Raw genomic sequence first — 19,155 nt, forward strand, 5'->3', positions numbered from 1 at the left:
TACCTTGAATCTGTATATATAGTTCCTTTATTTTGTGTTAAATATTCTAGTGCTCTATTTAAAGTATATAATTCACAAGTCTGAGCTTAGTAATTTAAGGTTAATTTCCCTTTTTCTGTAGTTTGCATGTTTTCCCCATCAACTACTACATACCCTGTATTTTCTCCTTTTGCAAGTAGTTGTATCTCTGTTAGGTAACATAACTCCCAAAGGACTGGTTTTTTTTCTTTTTTTTTTTCCCTGTATCCAACTTACTGGTTTTCTGTCTCATTTTTCAAGATCTTATCTATTCATCTTCTATCTCTGTTTTTCACTTTCACTAACAACTTAAATACCACTTTTCTTTCAACTACACACCCAAAAAGAAAAATGTTTTTTCTCACACTACTTTCAGTCCAATACACCTCCCTCCAAGGAGATATAGTGAAGGTTAAAATACAGAATCTACATTACCTATACTTTCATTCATCTACATTCGCTCACTTTTGTTTCTCACTCACTTCCACACATTCTTTCCCGCCCTCAGGACACAGAGTGGATCCCTGTTGACAGAGAATCGCGGGTCCCTGTGGCCCCCCCTGGCCTTGGGGTGGCCTCTGGGTCTCAGTATCTCCGGGCCTCCTGGGAGGGCCCTGACTCTGCTGCCTCCGGTGCCGTTCCCCTGTGGGGCTGATTTGTGTGTCACTCACACTCTTTAGCCACGGCCCCCTCACACGCCCTGGGGACAATGGCCCGTTTGCAGGTCACCTGTACCTTATGCCACAGCCCCCACACGCCAGGAGAACAATGGCTTATTTGTGGGTCACACACTCCTCTTTCCACAGCCCCCCTTCCCACCCGCCCGGGAAGCTGAGGCTGATTTTGTGTGTGACTCACTCTCACACACAACAAGACAACAATAAGGTACCTTTTGTTATAAATGATCAAATCGAGAGCCAAACTTATATGAAAATTTAGCAAAGATTTATTAATTTGTCTGTGCGACTGAAGTTCGGTTGTCAAAACCAGCACAGCCAAGGGTGAGCGTCGAGCCCGGGTTCGGTGCTGGGTGAACACGGATCTGACCTGCGAATGTCAGAGTCTCCCCTGTTCACAAATGCTGCCTGACGCAGCGAGTTCTTTTACAGTTTATTCTGCTCGAGGCAGAGACGACCGAATGTTCTTTGTGTCTCTTCCCATGCATAACCTTGGCTTTACCTGTGCAGAGGTGGACAAAGACTCAGTCCCGGTGTCTGATGTTGTCAGTAGACTCTGGGGAAGTCAGCATTCACATGCATCAGGGTGGGGCTGTGGATCATTGTGGTGGCTGTAATGTCGAGGCGTTAATCACTCTTGGCTGGACCTGGTGACCCGGGGAAGGCAGCGATTATCGCCCTGGAAGCTTCTGTTCTTTCATTAAAAACCCCGATGTTTATCTCAACCAAGTCCAGGAACTGGATGTATATGAATAAGACACTGCTCCTGGCCAGGGTGGTCAAGAGACTTAGTGTGGAGTTTACAATATTTTATACATTAATAGCATGAATTATCTCTACCATATACTACACTTTCACATCACCTATTACAAGTTTAGGTGTTTCTGGCCAGTCCTGGTGCTCTTGGATATCCCTCAACCCAGCTGTGCTGCCCAACCCCAGATGCTCTTGAGCATATCCTCAATCCAGCAGAATTTTGCTCAACCGTGAATGCTCTTAGAATGTTAATTCTTCAACCCAGCAGGTTTTAATTCTGGATGCTCTTGGGCTCTCTTATCCCTCAAACCAGCAGAATTTTTAGGGTTCCCTTTTGTCTCGTTTCCTAGTGGATTTGGCTCGGAAACTCCTCTGCTCCCTTGCTCCGAGGGGTCCAGCCTCTCTCTGAGACCCAGTCCCAGTTACCCCGGGGGATTCTCTCACTCCTCTTCTCACTCGCTGTGTCTCTTTACTGGCTGCTTCCCTCGAGGAAAGTTGGAAACGCAGCGTGGGAGACTCCAGCACTCACTTGGCAGGTCTGGGACAACCAGCCCTCCTCTCATTCACACACATTCATCCCCCTGTACCTGCCCCCCTGAGAAATACTTACCAATCCCTTTTTCTTCCCGAGTTCTTCGTGCACATTACTACTCTTAGGGGTCCAATTACCGTGGTTGTAGGGAGCCTTTTCCATTCTCTTTGTTTTATTGTCTCTTTTTGTCCACCATAACCTGCGTCTGTCGGTCACCCCAGGGGAAACAGAGTGAAGCTGCCAACGGGGCAGGGCGCGCCTTCCCCACTCTGACTCTCCTAAAGCACCGGCAGCGAGGTGTTAGTAACCATCCTCTGCTACCAAATTGTGAAAAACGCCAATCACTTGCTTTTAAAATTTTAAAAGTTTAATGGTAATAAAATGATTATAAAAATAGTAATAATATTAGAGTAATGACAATTGTGACAAATCCAATTAGGGCAATATGAGACAACAAATACAAAGAGTTACAGACATCCGGGGACCTTTTTCTGGGAAGCATTTTTCTGGGAAGCACGAGCCCGAAAAAGGACACCTTTTAACACAGGATTAACCATTAAAAACAATAGCCTGTTGCATATTCATACACCTCATACATGATGCATAAATTCCATTCAAACACAGGATTCTGTCTGGTCAGTGTCAACTTCTTCCTCTGAAACCTAACAGCAGCTTCGAGGCACGAAGAAGTTATTTCTTCTGACAAGAGAGCACTAAATTCTTTTTCCCTGAAAGATTTAGGTGTCCTGTGGCTGCTATCTCGCTGCAAGTCCTTTTTTTAAAAAAGTCTCTTACCAAGCATAGTTTCTATTTTAACATTTTTTTAATAACCTAAATCTATATTTAACCAACTATTTAAGAGAATTAATACAGCAGTACTTTCTAACATACGACATATAATATTCATTTTAATATTTGCGAAAACCCAATCACAAAATATGCATTTTTTAGAAGTATAATCCCACTTACTTCCAGTCTCTCCTAGTTTGGTCCAAGCTGCCACCAGCCTGGTTCCAGTGACTTCCTCAATCAACTCAGTGAGTCCCAGTATGATGCCATTTGCTCCCAGTCGCTCCCAGTCAGGCCCAGTATGGGGGATGATGTGCAGGGAGTGTTCACTGTGACACTCTGTTCCTCCCAGTATTAGTCCAGTCAGTCCCAGTATGATCCAAATATGGGCCCAGTGTGCTCCCAGTCTCTGCCAGAATAAACCAGTTGTGCTCCACATGGTTCCAGTTGCTCTCTTTCACCCTCACTTTCCTTCCAGTCACTCCCAGTATCTCCCAGGGTACCCCAGTTCCCTCCACCATCTTTCCAGTTCCTTCCAGTATGATCCCATTTGCTCCCAAGCACTCCCAGTCAGCCTCAGAGTAGTGGCACTCACTGCCAGTCACCACCAGTATGATCCCAGTTCATCCCAGTACAAGCCCAGCAGTTTCCAGTCACCGCCAGCATGCACGCAGTCACTCCCTGTTCTTCCCAGTTGCTCCCACCATGATCCCAGTTACTCACAGCTGCTCCCAGTCATCCTTAGCATAATCCCAGTCACTCCCAGTATATCCCATTTGCCCCTAACATGGTCTCAGTTGCCTCCTGCAGGCTCCTGCTCACTCCCAGTATGATCCCAGTGTCCATCAGTGCGATCACAGTCTGCCCTGGCATGGCAGTATGATCCCAGTATGATGTCAGTACAAGCCCAGTGCACTCCCAGTCACTCCCAGTACGATCCCAGTATGATATCTGTAGAAGCCCAGTACAGTCCCAGTCACTCCCAGTACAATCCCAGTCCAGCCCAGTCCCTGGCAGTGCTGCCACTGCTGGGATCCCCCAGCCCTGTGTGCGCTCCCCCTGGCGGATGTGCCGAGAGGAGCCCCAAGGGCTGGCAGTGCCCAGGCAGGGTCCCCAGCAAGGCCCAGTTTGGATGTGCAGCCCCCAGTTTTCCCAGTTTGCCTCTCCTTTGGCCCGGGCCGGGTTCCCCCCGCCTGCAGCGGCTGGAGCAGCCGAGAGCCCCGCGCTGCCCATCCCGACCTGTCCCGGCTCCATCCCCGCTCCTGCCGTGGCTGCGAGGGCTGCGGGAACGGGGCAGCGAGGGTGTGGCTGCTGCTGGGGGAGGAGGAGGAGGAGGGAAGGGCAGGGATGAAGGGGAAGGAGGAGGTGGAGTTATGGGGAGGAGCAGGGGGAGGGGCAGGGAAGAGGAGGGATGGAAGAGGAGAAGGATGTGGAGATAAGACAGAGGACGAGGATGAGAGGGGGTGGAAGGGGAGGAGGAGGAAGAGGAAGAGGAGGGACAAAGGCAGATCAAGGCTGAACTGAGGGAACCACACGGTTGATCCCTGCCTGAATTCGCAGCCCCCAACTGTGGGATCATCGCCCCCCCATTGCACCGGTGAGCGGGGAGGGGGAGCTGGGCCCAGATATACCAGGGGGTCCCTGGATGGGGTTTTTGGGGGGATGTTTGGAGAATGAAGAAGTCCAAGGCTGAGCGGAAAAGGCCCCTTGGATGGTCATCAGGGGGTGGCGGTGCCGTCGTCCTGCGGACGCCCTGGGGTGATCTCCTTGCCCTTGCCTGTGGCACGGAGGCAAATCCCATCCTGTCCTTGTCCTTCCTCCCCCAGAGCAGGAGCTGAGCATGGAGAGCAGGGAGGACAAATGCCCGTGGCAGAACCTGGTGGAAGAGGCCGTTTTGAGCGGCTCCACGGCGCAGGAAGCCAACGGGGAGGAAAAGCCCCGGAGATGCCGCACGAGGAGGGGCTGCAAACGCAGCCGGCGGGGATCTGAGGGGGAAAGAGCCAGCCTGGGCCGGGAAGGCGGCCGGAGACGGAGCCAGAGCTCGGAGCTGGTGCTCCATGATCAGCTCCATGATGGGGAGAAGCCCCACATGTGCATGGAGTGTGGGAAGAGCTTCAGGTGGAACTCTGACCTGAGCAGGCACCAGAGGATCCACACTGGGGAACGGCCCTACGAGTGTGGGGAGTGTGGGAAGAGCTTCAGAGAGAACTCCAGCCTGATCAGCCACCAGAGGATCCACACTGGGGAGAGGCCGTACAAGTGTTCCGAGTGTGGGATGTGCTTCAGAGAGAGATCCAGCCTGATTGTGCACCAGAGGACCCACACTGGGGAGAGGCCTTACGAGTGTTCCAAGTGTGGGAAGAAGTTTCCGACCAGCTCCGTTCTCCTCCAGCACTATCGGATTCACAGAGAAGAGAGGCCCTTCCAATGCCCCAACTGTGGGAATGGATTCAAGCGCAACTCCACCCTCGTCACCCACCGGCGCATCCACACCGGGGAGAGGCCCTACGAGTGTGATAAATGCAGGAAGAGGTTTAAGAGAAGCTCCTATCTCCTCCTGCACTATCGGATTCACACAGAGGAGAGGCCCTTCCGCTGTCCTGACTGCCAGAAGGGATTCAAACGCAACTGCCACCTGATCAGACACCGGCGCATCCACACAGGGGAGAGGCCCTACGAGTGTCCCCAGTGTGGGAAGAGCTTCTCCAGGAGCTCTGCCTTGACCCAACACCAACGGAGGCCCCACTAAGGGAAGCCCTGCGAGTGCCCCGAGTGCGGGCAGAGCTTCGTGCGCTGCTCCAGCTCCATCCCCCACTGGAGGAGGCACTTTGGGCACAGCCCTGGTCACTCACATTCCCTGTGATCCATGGTGGGAACACACCTGGCTGCTTCTCCTTTTGGTTTGGCCTTAATTTTCCTCTGCTGCACCTTCATCCTTTAAAAACACCCAAAACTGGATTAAATGAGGGAAATTGATCAAATAGATAGATCTGAAGTTCCATAATTGCTCAGTTGTTTTAGAGGGAATTTAGGATTTGGGGACACGTTCTGTGTGGAGTGCTGCTGTTGCTAAGAGGCAGGAATTTGATCTCACCCTTCTTGTGTTGCTAAGAACTCCTCCCCTGACCCAAACCCCAACTCCACCCTTGGGATACCCTGTAAATATTCCACTGCCCTGCCTTTGCCCTGCCTTTGGGGGTTAAGAAATGGATTCCCAAAGGATCAGCCCTTTTCCCACTGGATTGCAAAGGATCAGCCTCATACTCCACTGGATTCCTAGAGGATCAAGCTTTTCCCACTGGATTCACAGAGGATCAGCCGTTTTCGCACTGGATTCCAAGAGGATCAACCTTTTTCACTGGACTCCTGGAGAATTCTGACCCTGTCACTGTTTTTTTTTTTGTTTGTACTACTGCATTTGTATTTTTAATTTTTACAAATAAAAAACTGTTATTTCTACTCCCATATCTTTTCCTGAGAGCCCCTTAATTTCAAATTATTATTAATATTATTGTTGTTATTATTATTATTATTATTATTATTATTATTATTATTATTATTATTATTATTATTATTATTATTATTATTATTATTTTGTTATTGTTATTACTATTATTAATAATCAAAAGGAGGGGGTATATATTTTCCATTCCAGTGGAGGCTGCTGAAATGGGGAGACACCCCCAAGGATGGGCCATGTCAAATAGTTCCTGAAATAGGTAAATGAGTTTATGGTTATTCATGAGGGTCTATGAATATGCAACAGGCTGATGTAATCAAGCCAGAATAATTAAGGGGTGTCCCCGAAAATAACTGGGGGGTCTTGAAGGCCATAACAACCTTTGCTCCTTGGTCCTTGTCTCCCATGACCTCAACCTGTTGCATAATCATAGACTTTTTGCATATCCATAAACTCATTTACATATTCTAGGAACAAACAAAATTGGCTTCGTCCTGTTTGGGGTCCCACAACTGTCCCAGCTCAATTTGGGTGTTCCATCCCTCTCCCAGCTCAGTTCTAGGATCTCATACCTCTCCCAGCCTAATTTTGGTGTCCCATTCCCCTCCCACCTCAATTTTGGGGTCCCTTCCCAGCTCAATTTTGGGTTCCCGACCCTCTTTTCCCCGCTCTCCCTCCCCTTTCCAGTCGTTCCCCCAGTCCCCTACCCCGTGTTTGGTTTTGGGGGCTCCAGGCCCCTCCTGCTCCGTTTTGGGCTCCCGACCCCGTTTTGGATTAATTTGGGGTCCCCAGCCCATCCCCAGGGTCACCTTCCCTGCCTCCCCAAATCCGCTCCTGGCAACTGAAGAGTCATCAGGGAGACGCGCTCTGATTGGCTGGAAATTACCCCGCTCGGTCTCTGAGTATTTACCGCAATGAGAGGCCTTGGTCTGTGGCTGGCAAGTGATGAGTCAGAGTCGGGCCGGGCGCTGATTGGCTGAAAATCGCTGAGCGGGGCCAGTGCTCTGAGTTTGTGCCCAGCAAGTGCAATGTCATCAGTGCCGCGTGTTCTGATTGGTCGGGATCTGTTTTGGGGTGGGGACGGGAGGAACTGGTGTTTCTTGGGGTTTCTTTGGGTTTAATTAGGGTTGGTTTGGGGTTTATTTGGCGTTATTTATGGACTAACTGGGGTTTATCTTGGGTTTTACTTGGTTTATTTCTGTTAATTTGGGGTTACTTGAAAATATTTGGATTTATTTGGAAGTATTTGGGTTTGTTTGGGTTTACTTGGGTTTTTTTGGAATTACTTGGGGTTCTTGGGGTTAATGTTGGTGTATATGGGTTTTTTTAGGTGTACTTGAAATCATTTGGGGGATTTTGACTTTAATTTGGTTTTTTTTGTTTGTTTTTTTAGGGTTATTTGGATTTGTTTGGGGTTATTTGGGGCATTTTCTGGTATTGTTTAGGGGTTTTTGGAGGTTCTTTGGGGTTTATTTCGAGTGTTTTGGGGTTATTTAGGTTATTTGGGGTCATGTGGGGTCAAAAAATCCGGGAAGCTTTCTCCTGCAAAACACGGGAATTTTTCTTTAAAAATCTGAGAGGTTTTCCCCAAAAAACCGGAAATGTCCCTTAAAAATCCGTGACTTTTCCCAGTCAATAGTGACGTGGCCCGCCCCAAACCATCCAATCACCGCCCTTCCTCTCCCAAATTAACAAATCACGGTGCACCCTACCCCAAACCATCCAATGACCGTGGGTCTCCCCTCAGCAACTCCTGCCTTCTTTGCCTATATCCAGCCAATCACCGTGCGCCTCCCCTCGGCAAAGCCCGCCTCGCCACCCCATCCTGTCAATCAGCACGCCCTCTATGAAACCAACCAATCATCGGCCGTCTTCCTCACAGCAACTCCCGCCCTCCCCGCGTGTACCAGCCAATCAGAGCCGAGTCCAAAGCAGCGCCCCCTGACCCCGGGGCCGGGCATGGAGCGGGCGCCCCCGCCCCCGGGACCCCCTCAGGGACCCCCGGGAGCCGCCCCGGGCTCGGGCGGGTCCTGCGGGAGGCGCTGGAGAGAGCGGGGGAGGCGCTGGGAGAGGACGGGGGGCTCCGGGAGCTGCTGAGGAGGCGCAGGGACAGGTGTGGGGTCCTGGAGGGGTCGTGAGGGGAATTTGGGGAGGGGTCTTGAGGAGGTTTGGGGGGAACTTGAGGGGGTTTTAGCGGCGGGCTGCTGGGGGGGCTCTGGGGGGGAATTTGGGGAGGGGTCCTCGGGTTGTCACGATCCGTCGTCAGGGACGGGTTTTGTGATGGTTCATGGATTTGATCTCAGGGTGCAAAAAGAACCATCACGGTACAAGGGGGTTTGCAATGATAATTGAAGCAAATGCACCTTCATTGAATGAGCACAGCAAAATGCGATAGAGGGATTAAGGGAGAGAAAAAGATGGGGGAAGAGAGAGAGACAAAACAGAGAGAGAGATAAAGAGGGGATACAGCTACAAAATGTAGAGATGGGGTCCTTTGGTCCAGTCCAGTCGAGGATCCGCCTGTTACGTTGGAGAGATCTCGAAGTCTCTCGCTAACTCAGAGGTTTTTATTAAGATAACTCTATTGGAAATTGCGAGGATGGGGAAACAGATACAATAAGGAATAGATGTAACAGGTAGTCCATGCTCTCAGCAGCAAACGAGAGCCATTGTCTTCTTGGTCCAGTGGTCACAACCTGCAGGCAAACATCTCGCTTTGGTCAGCTTGCCTCCCCCACACACCTGCCCCGGGCTGGGGGTTTCAGTCCCAGTCCTTGGAAGGAGCAGAGGGGCCTTTTCACATGGGGGTTCCATGTCTCAGTCCTTGATGGAGAGGCTCCTTCCATCTCAGTCTGTCTGTCCCGGTGCTTGTAAAACAGGTGAGGGTCTTCTGTGGAGAAACTCAGGAGAAGTCCAGCCAGGCCGAGAGGTGGGACAGCTCCCAAGGCTGTTGTTGCACAAAGGGCACGGTGCCCCTTCTTCTTCTCCTTGGGCTCAGTGTAGCACACAGAAAACAACACCTGTGAGAACAATGGCTTAGCAACACTCTCAGGTCTCAGGCACATGACTTTCTCCCTTGGAGCCAGAGATTTAAGACAGGGGGGGTCTTCTCTTCAGTGGTCCCCCAATGACGATCATGAGGCAGATGAGGGAAAATTCGGACAGACTCTCACATGACCCCATGACTCACAATTGTCTTGAGGGATCTTCATCAGCAGAACTCTGGAGCATCATTGATGAGTCTGCAGAACTCGCCATACATTGGTGGTATAACCCGGAAAAATAGGGACGACAGAGAGAGGAAAAAGAGAATGAGAGAAGGAAAAGAAAGGATAGGAGAAGGAGGGGGAAAAGCAAACAATAAACATCATATTGATTATCATAAAAATTTTCACAAATGGTTGATTAATTAAAACAATATTACTTTTAAAACAATATTTAAAGGGTTAAAACCAGTCACAAATAATCAAAAACAAAAGCAATCAGGACATATTAATACAAGCATTAACTTTAAAAAATTATTTTCTAAAACAATTCACTAAAAATCAAACGTAATTTCCACAAAATCATAAATGGAAATCAAGGATTATACCAAAACACATAGGCTTCATTCATAGTTGCCTTGTGTCAAATGTCCTGGGGATGTGCACATTGTAGAGGACATCAGCCAAGTTGAGTGCATTAACTATAGACGTCAATCTTGTCAGCTGTTTCATGCTCCAATTAATAATGAATAGGACTGCTGATAAAATAAAACCAAACAGAATTAGTATCAAAAGGATAACAATGGGATGACGCTGTTCAGGACACCCGTGTGTCCTAGGGTGACGTTACGATGCTTGTATCCCCATTCATATGTTCTGTGCCTTTAAGACTGTCTCTGTAGTGTGAAAGTTTTGTTTGGGTTTTTCTTATCAAGGACACGGAGACGGGGCAGTGCATAGTTCTGCTTTCGCCTTTTTGCTTTGCTCTCTCTCTCTCTCTGGCTCTTACTTCTGCTTCACTTCTGCTTCCTTTTGCTCCTGCTCATTAGCTAGTTTAGCTAAGCAGTCCAAATTCCTTCCTGGACTGTTTCTCCTTTCCTTTTTTCAACCTTCTCGAACCTGCTCTGGACTGGGACCTGGGAACACCGAGAGTTTGCACCTTGTGGCTGCAGCAGCTGCCCCAGCGCCAGAGGGACTGAGAACAGAGCGACCACCCCCGAGAGAGACTTTCTGAATTTGTCATCTTTTTCAGAGCGGTGTCATCCGGTATTGATCATTCTGTGTGCTGGGGGTGCTGTGCCTGTTAAATAAACAGGTTCTTTCCTCTTCTCTCTGAGGAATCCTTCCCAAACCGGTTGGGGGGAGGGGCCGTGTGGGTTTGCTTTCTGGAGGGGCCCCCTTTGGAGATTCTCTACCAAATTTACCCTTAACTGGGACAAAATTTGGCACCCAACATGTGGCACTCGAGAGAGAGTGGAAAAACCCTGTTTTGAGTGCATTTTGGTTGCCATTACTCTGTGTTTGTGTAAAGCAGTTAATACCCGTGCTTTTTGAATTCATAATGTCTGTTGGGGTGAAGGCTTGCATGCATTTCTGGTCCCTAAGGTTTTTTCAGATTTTAATACCTCTATGGTGCCTAGGTTTATTTTCTTACCCAGAAATAGCTTTGGTATTGTCCCTTATATGTAGTTTTTATAGCAGAGGGGCAGTGACCAGAATAGCTATCCTGCTGGGCTTGGTGGTAATGATGTGTAAAAAGTTTATAAACATGCTGGGGTCTGCTCCAGGTATGAATGGTTCATGGCTGTGGTTATGCATCCAGTTTGTTAGAGGAGGAGCAGCAGGGGATCAGGCATTTCAGCCTTTGCTTTCCTTCTTCTCCTATGAATCTGGTGCATCACTATTGAAGGATGTTCAAATCCCCCTCAATGTTAAAGAAACCATCTTTCTGGTATTCAATCTGGTAACCTTCGTCTATACAGCCTGCTGCTTCTCTAGGATGAGGGCTGAGATTTCTAGACGAGCTGATGAGACCCCTGACTCAGGAGAAAACCCTGGTGTGGAAAATCCTAAGTGGTGTCGAAAATGGGAGGATTTGGGCCAAATCCTGAAGGAATTCTCTGACCCTGTAGTCTGGGATTTTCCCCATGAGCAAATTCACAACCCAGCTGAGGTGAGGAAATATCTGAAAGATAAGTACCAGGACGAGCCTAAGGAGAGGAAGGTCATTGCAGTGAGCTGGGCCCTGGCTTGTGCTCATGGCTCACTGCTAGATCCTGTCGGGCAGCAGACAGAGGCAGGGGGCAGGGAGATAAATCAGCAACTGTCCCGGTGACTCAGGCTGCAGCCAACAGCCCAGGCTCGAAGCCAGCAGCCAAACCAGATAGTGAGCCTAAGCCAGCAGCTAAACCAGAAAATAAGCCTCAACCAATGGCTGTTGCTGCCAGTACTAGAAGTGGGAAATGCATGGACAAGACCAGTCGACCAGTGGATGATGAGGATGATGATGATGAAGGAGAAGGAACCTGAATGCCTCCTGACATAAAATCAGGAGTCAAAGCAGCAGGTGCAAGATCAGATGCAAATATTGAGTCCTTTTCCCTGAAGGACCTTCGTGGCTTACAGAAGGATTACATGTGGGGACGGGGTCTGTTTCTATTGCTGGTGTGACAGGGGGATCACAGGATTTTACTTTGGTGGAAGCTGAGGTGAGCCTGACTGGAAATGAGTGGAAGAAACACCCTATTGTGACTGGCCCAGAGGCCCCATGCATTTTAGGTATAGACTTCCTCCAAAGTGGCTATTTCAAAGACCCAAAGGGACTCAGATGGGCATTTGGAATAGCTGCTGTAGAGACAGAGGGTGTCAAGCAGTTGAACAGCTTGCCTGGACTGTCAGAAAACCCATGGGCAGTAGGACTTCTGAAGGGAGAAGAGCAACAGGTGCCAATTGCCACTTCCATAGTGCATTGACGGCAGTATAGAACCACTCGAGATGCTGTGATCCCCATCCAAAAGACGATCCAAGAGCTGGAGAGCCAACGGGTGGTCAGCAAGACCCACTCACCCTTCAACAGCCCCATTTGGCCTGTGCGAAAATCTGAAGGAGAATGGAGATTGACTGTGGATTATCGTGCATTGAATGAAGTGACTCCACCACTGAGCGCTGCCGTGCCAGACAAATTAGAGCTCCAGGACGAGCTGGAGTCCAAGGCAGCAAAGTGCTTTGCCGCTACAGACACTGCCAATGCATTTTTCTCCATTTCTCTGGCAGCAGAATGCAGGCTTTAGTTTGCTTTCACCTGGAGGGGAGTGCAGTACACCTGGAACCGACTGCCCCAGGGGTGGAAGCACAGCCCCACCATCTGCCAGGGACTGATCCAGGCTGCACTGGAAAGGGGTGAGGCTCCAGAACATCTGCAGTACATTGATGACACCATTGTGTGAGGGGAGCACAGCTGCGGAAGTGTTTGAGAAAGGGAAAGAAATCATCCAAATCCTCCTGGGAGCTGGTTTTGCCATTAAAAAGTCAAGGTAAAGGGACCAGCTTGTGAGATTCAGTTCTTGGCAGTGAAGTGGCAAGTTGGACTGTAGTAAACCCCATACATTTAGCAAAAGCACCATGGAGAATCTAACAAAAGGAATGCTGACACAGCAGCAAGGAAGCTTCCTGACTCCATGGACATCTGCCCTATAAACTGTCTCTATAACCATGTGAGGCAATGCCATGGTAGCCTTTACCTATCAGTCATTTTATGGTCCCCCTAATCCCTTGCCATTGGTCAAGTTTGGATACTTGCCAAGCCTATAAAAGTAGCATGCTGTACCCTACTAGCTCAGAAGAAGAGCTGAGACCCTTCGCGGACCCCCAAATAAAGCCTTCTCTGTGGAACAGCTTCTGCCTTCTCCTTCTCGTCTCTCTGTCTGCTGCTGCCTCAAGCCTGGGGCTCCACTACCCAGCAAGCAAAGAGCTGAGGTCCTAAGAGCTGCTAATCACTATAGAGCTGAATATCACCAGGCTTGCTAGAAAGGCAGCCCCCGGCATTGGTCTGAGCTGGCTTCGGGCACCCGGTCCCTCCTCAAGGACTGAGATCCTGAGCACCAAGGCTCTGCTTCATGATAAGGCTGATCGGAGGCCTTATTAATGGACGGCATCAGATTCTTACAGAAGCAATCAACAAGATCACAGCAATGTCTCCACCCACCAATAAGAAAGAAACACAAGCTTTCCTAGGGGCCATAGGCTTTTGGAGGATGCACATTCCTGAGTACAGTCAGATTGAGAGCCCTTTTTACCTGGTCACCTGCAAGAAGAATGAGTTCCACTGGGGCCCTGAGCAGCAACAAGCCTTTGCCCAGATCAAGCAGGAGATTGCTCATGCAGTTGCCCTTGGCCCAGTCAGGACAGGACCAGAGGTGAAGAACGTGCTCTACTCTGCAGCCAGGAACCATGGCTTGTCCTGGAGCCTTTGGCAGAAGGTGCCTGGGGAGACTCGAGGCCGACCACTGGGATTTTGGAGTCGAAGCTACAGAGGGTGAGAAGCCAACTACACTCCCACAGAGAAGGAAATCTTGGCTGCCTATGAAGGAGTCCAGGCTGCCTCAGAGGTGATTGGCACGGAAGCACAACTCCTCCTGGCACCCCGACTACCGGTGCTGGGGTGGATGTTCAAAGGAAAGGTTCCCACCCCCCACCACACCACTGACGCTACATGGAGTAAACGGATTGCTCTTATCCCACAGTGTGCCCGTATTGGAAACCTGAATTGCCCTGGGATTTTGGAGATAATTACAAACTGGCTGGAAGGAGAGAACTTTGGTCTTACTGATGAAGAGGAACAAGAACCAGTGACACGGGCTGAAGAGGCTCCTCCCTATAACCAACTGCCCCCAGAGGAAACGCGCTACGCTCTTTTCACTGACGGCTCCTGTCACATGGTAGGGATGGACCAGAAGTGGAAAGCAGCTGTATGGAGCCCCACACGACAGGTTGCAGAGGCTGCTGAAGGAGAAGGTGGATCAAGTCAACTTACAGAACTCAAAGGTGTTCAGCTGGCCCTGGACATTGCTAAGGGAGAGAAATGGCCAAAGCTCTACCTCTGCACTGATTCATGGATGGTAGCCAATGCTCTGTGGGGATGGCTGGAGAGGTGGAAAAAGGCCAACTGGCAGCGTAGGTGTCACGGTTTGATGCTGGCACAATGCCAGTGTCCCCATGAAAATATATGCACCCTGGTGTCTGCTGTGAGATGTGACCAGCAATAAGCAAAGCAGGCCCCCACTTAGAAATAAAGAAAAGAAACCTTTATTAACTAAACTACAACTCTAAGTAAAAAGAAACACACAGGGAAAATGAAAACTTTCCAAAAACATTTCCTCCCCCCCACCACCAAATTTCCAATACATCTATCCCCCAAATCACCAATTCTCGGTCCATCACAACCCTTTAGGTAATCAATTCTCAGTTCATCAATGGGAGAGGAATCCTTCTTGTGCCATAGCCTTCCCCAGGAAACTCTGCTGAAACCTCGTGTGTTTCCATGTCACTCGTGGCACCGCCTGGAGAACATCTGCCATCGTGACATCTTCCTTCCATGTCCAGTGCTCTCACCACTGCACATGGACCAGAGCTGCTTCTAGGGTTGTCCTTTCAAGGATGCTTTGTCCCGTTCCAAAAAGAGCACAGTCTCACCTTTGGGACACCTGTGCCCCCCAAATTTCACCCCCTGGGGCCGAGGGGTACCAACACTGAACCCTCTTGGCTCTGAGCCATTGCCTCCCCCTGGATGCAGTCTCTGTGTCACAGGAAACATGGTTCTGTCCATGGCTACACAGGAAAAGTCCAGCTAAGGCCACTCCATCATCTCTTCCCATCTAAGATTCTTCTCTACTCTCCCAACATCTTTCACTTTCAAAATGTGCAAGTGTGAAGTGCCCAGACCTTCACACTTGCACATTTTCTTCCTCCATTTCATCTCTTATCTCTTCTAGGAAAGGTTAATGTTCTGCAAAGTTTTCCTTGTCCGATAAAGGGTTAAAAGCTCGGGCTCTGCCCGCCCAAAGCTCCCACAGCTGCCGGACCCCTTCTGGCTGCATCCCCCCGCCCTTCTCCGCCAGCCGGGCTGTGCTGCCAGCACAGGATATCAAATTTCACGGTGGCACAGGCGCTCTGTCTCTCTCTCTCCTGGGGGGGAGGTGTGGCTGCCCGATGCCTCTCGGGGCTCTTCCACCCTTCCATCCTCGGGCCAGGCCTACCTCACCCAGCCCCAAACCAGCCAGGAGCTGGGCAGGGGAGGCCCGACCTGCTTCCCTCGCTGGAACCCAAGAGAGCTTCCCCCGGGAGTGCTCTGCTTTTTAACCCCTGTGTTCTCAGAGGCGTATCCAATGTCCCCAGCGGCCAAACCAGGTGCCAGTATTCAAATGTGAGCACCTACTGGCCTGACCACTTCATATCCCAGAAAACTAACTTCCTCTCAAACCATGACATCTATATAATCTCAGTCCAGTTTATCCCAGTCTGTAGGAACTCAGTCCATTTGATCCCAATCCATATTTGATCCCAGTCCATATTTAATCCCTGTCCACAGCTTATCCTAGTCCATATTTGATCCCAGTCCATAAAATCTGTCATATTTGATCCAGGCCATATTTGATCCCAGTCCAAAGTTGATCCCAATCCTGATTTGATCCCAGTCCAGTTTATCCCAATCCAGTTGATTTTAGTCCATATTTGATCCCAGTCCATTTTTTATCTCAATTCATATTTGATCCCAGCCCGTATTTGATCTCAGTCTATATAAGCTCAGTCCAGTTTATCCTACACTGTAGGATTCCAATCAATAATTGATCCCAGTCCATATTTGATCCCAGTCCATATTTGATCCCAGTCCCTGTTTGATCCTAGTCCATATTTGATCCCAACCCCTATTTGATCCCAGTCCATGTTTGGTGCCAGTCCGTGTTGCCCTGCACACATTCCAAAAGTCTGCAATTCCACCTCCCAGCCAGGAAAAGATGTTCCTGCCCTTGAAGGGAAATGGAGCAAAATCCTACAGAGACATTTCCCTGCCAGCCTTCAGGACTTCCGCTCCTGGGACTGGGAATTGAAATAATAATTGGGAACTAAAATAATAAATAATCAGAGGAGGGTCTGTGGGGACAGAGGGGTCATCTAAATCAGGGCAGCAGACAGCTAAATCAGGGCAGGGGTCAATTAACTCAGGGGAAGGGAAATTAAAACAGGGAAAGGGGTCAATTAAATCAGGGGAGGGGTCAATTAAATCAGGGGAGGGTCTTTGGTGGTCACTGGGGCAATAAATTAGGGGAGGGTATTGGGTGGTCCCTAAGGCAATTAAATATAGGGAGGGTCTCTGGTGGTGCCTGGGTCAATTAAATCAGGGGAGGGTCTCTGGTGGTCCGTGGGTCCAGGGAGACACTGAGAGAGAAACAGAGCAGGCAAAGAGAGGCAGGAGAGAAAAAGGGACACAAAGACAATGGGCTGAGAGGGCGACACTCTGCAAACAGAACTGCAACAGACTGAACATGAACGGGAGAGAAATCAGTAAGTCTCCGAGTTTTATTTGCTGTCAAATACATCCCACACACCCAGCCCCACACAATCTCCATCCCACCACTCTAATTGAGATCCCACAACTCTAAATCACTTCCCACCTGTTTGTGGAGATTTTAAGATTTTGTTTGCAACAAGAGTAGCATTTTACACAGAAGAACTACGGTATGGTGATTTATGTTTAACTATAGTAAAGCAAATTAAAGGAATTCCAAGAATTCTCCCCTCACAGCAATTCAAGCCCTGGCTCTAGTGAATTTGAGATAAAGGGGGGGGGTGCGTGTGTCTGTGTCTGTGGGCGTATGAGAGTTTCTGCTGTGGCAAGCACAGCCTTTCTGCAAGGCAGTAAAACGAGTGTATGTAGACACAGTGCTTAATTAGATTATACAAGAAGAGAACTAGAAAAGACTGATATTTTGTAAAACAGAGTTTAGATAGAAGAGATGAATGAGTTTATGAGACTTGAGCTGGTACTATAGTAAGTCTGGACTGGGAACAGCCTGCTGTAGGGATTTAGAGTTCTCTGTAATAAACAGAATAGCCTGCCTCTGCGGGCAATTCCTTCGGTGCATCAAGAGGCTGGCACGCTGCGTTAATGCGGTGTTTGTGAGAAACGCTGGTATTGCTGTTCTAATAAGCGTCAGGGCACATGCCCCGAGTGTAAATTAAAGGTTTCTGATCAAGCTGATTCAGAACCTAAGATCTTAAAGCTCGTGTGTGGGAAATCACATCTGATACCTGCCACCTGGAGCTGTGTGTGTGTGTGTGTGTGTGTGTGTGTGTGTGTGTAGGAGGAAGACTGAGAAACTACTGTGAAGCTTTGTAAAGAGAAGATGGGGCAGAAGCGAGATAGGGCAAGGAGAAAGAGATAATGAGAACTGACCAGAGCAAAGAGGTTGCTAAATTAGCCCCTTTTAGGAGGGGCTCACTGGGAGAAGGCTGCCAGTAGGAGCAGCTCAGAAAGTAAGATTTATAATACTTCATTGCAGTTAACACTGTTTTAAAATACAAAGGTAAATGGGATGGGGTTTTGTATGCTGATATGTCTTTTTGTTTTAAGAAATCACCCAGAATGGCAAAGAGACTGTGAGATCAGACCGCCCTCTGGTCTTGGCCCTTGAAAAGGAAAACAAGGCAAAGAGAAAGCAAATCAAATGTGTTGTTCAGCATGCAGCATAAGATAGCAATGTATGAAGTCAAACACAGATTATCATGCTGAAATGCAAAGCGATTACAGTTCGCAAAATGAGTACACATGATTTGTAAAGGCTCCTCCTAAGGTAAGGGAGGAAGGATAAAGATGACCTCCCCAAAAGGGAAGAAGGCTTAGGCTCCAAAATATACCCACTCGAACCCATCCCCCTCCTGGCAGTTCAATTTCATCCAGAACTAGGATGTAACAGACCCCTCTGCAAGAGGCAGTGAGATCAGAAGAAAGAAAAGGGTAGAATTTTAGTCAACACAAGGGCCATATATTCAGTTTTAAATAAAGCTTTAGTACCTGTGGAGAATGTTTAGGTTGTAGTGCGGGGAACAACTGGCCAGTCTGAGAAGGCATACTTTTCCAAACCTTTAAAGTAACATGTCTACTATGTGTACTTAGAAGCTTTTGTACAATTCGCTCAATTTGCTAAACATTCTCAAATGAGAAAGGTTACGCTGGAGGCAAATGACATGAAGATGTTAGGCTTAACATTAACAGCCATTGAAATTAAGAAAGACATCAGTAAAGAGATAGTAAATTATAGTATAATAAGTAAATATGTGTTTTTGAGGGTATGGGCCTCTGCTGTACCAGGGAGGGTGAAAAATGCCCCCACATAGCAATCAAGCTTAAGGAAAGAACACAACCAGTGAGAACTGAGCAGTACCCTCAAAAGGAAGATAGGGAAGGAATCAGCCCAATAATTGATAGTACTGGATTGAGGGCTGTGAATAAGATAACACAGAATTTATACCCTGTGGTAGCAAATCCATATACTTTACTAGCTTGTTTAACACCTGAGCTAACCTGGTTCACTGTTTTAGGCCTAAGAGATGCCTTCTTTTGCCTCCCTATCCACAAAGCCAGACAGAAAATTTTTGCTTTCAAACACAGCTCACATGGTCCATGTGCCTGAAGGCTTCAAAATTCCCCACCCCGATTGGAGAACAGCTTGCAAAGACCCAGAGTCCCGGGAAGCTCCACAAGAGGAAAGGAGGCTGTTGCAGTACGTGGATGATCTTCTAGTAGCCACTCGGACAAGGGAAGCCTGGACGGTAAGCCTTTTGAATTTCCTAGGACTCCAAGGATGCAGAGTCTCAAAGGAAAAGGCACAGGTAGTGAAACAGAAGGTAATCTACCTGGGGTAAGAAGTGAGTGCTGAGCAG

The 19,155-nt window shown here is 48.7% G+C and overlaps 1 protein-coding gene across 1 annotated transcript in view; it reads left to right on the forward strand.

Annotated features, from left to right (window-relative positions):
- The first annotated feature begins 4,186 nt into the window (after window positions 1-4,186).
- LOC141725814 (uncharacterized) overlaps window positions 4,187-19,155 on the forward strand; it is a 101,525-nt gene continuing 86,556 nt past the window's right edge. Inside the window, exon 1 of the mRNA XM_074529871.1 lies at window positions 4,187-5,510. Coding sequence (XP_074385972.1) covers window positions 4,613-5,510 — 898 coding nt within the window. The 5' untranslated portion in view covers window positions 4,187-4,612. The remainder of the gene's footprint in view (window positions 5,511-19,155) is intronic.

The sequence above is a fragment of the Zonotrichia albicollis genome, chromosome 31 (assembly GCF_047830755.1).
Source record: "Zonotrichia albicollis isolate bZonAlb1 chromosome 31, bZonAlb1.hap1, whole genome shotgun sequence".
Lineage (NCBI taxonomy): Eukaryota > Metazoa > Chordata > Aves > Passeriformes > Passerellidae > Zonotrichia > Zonotrichia albicollis.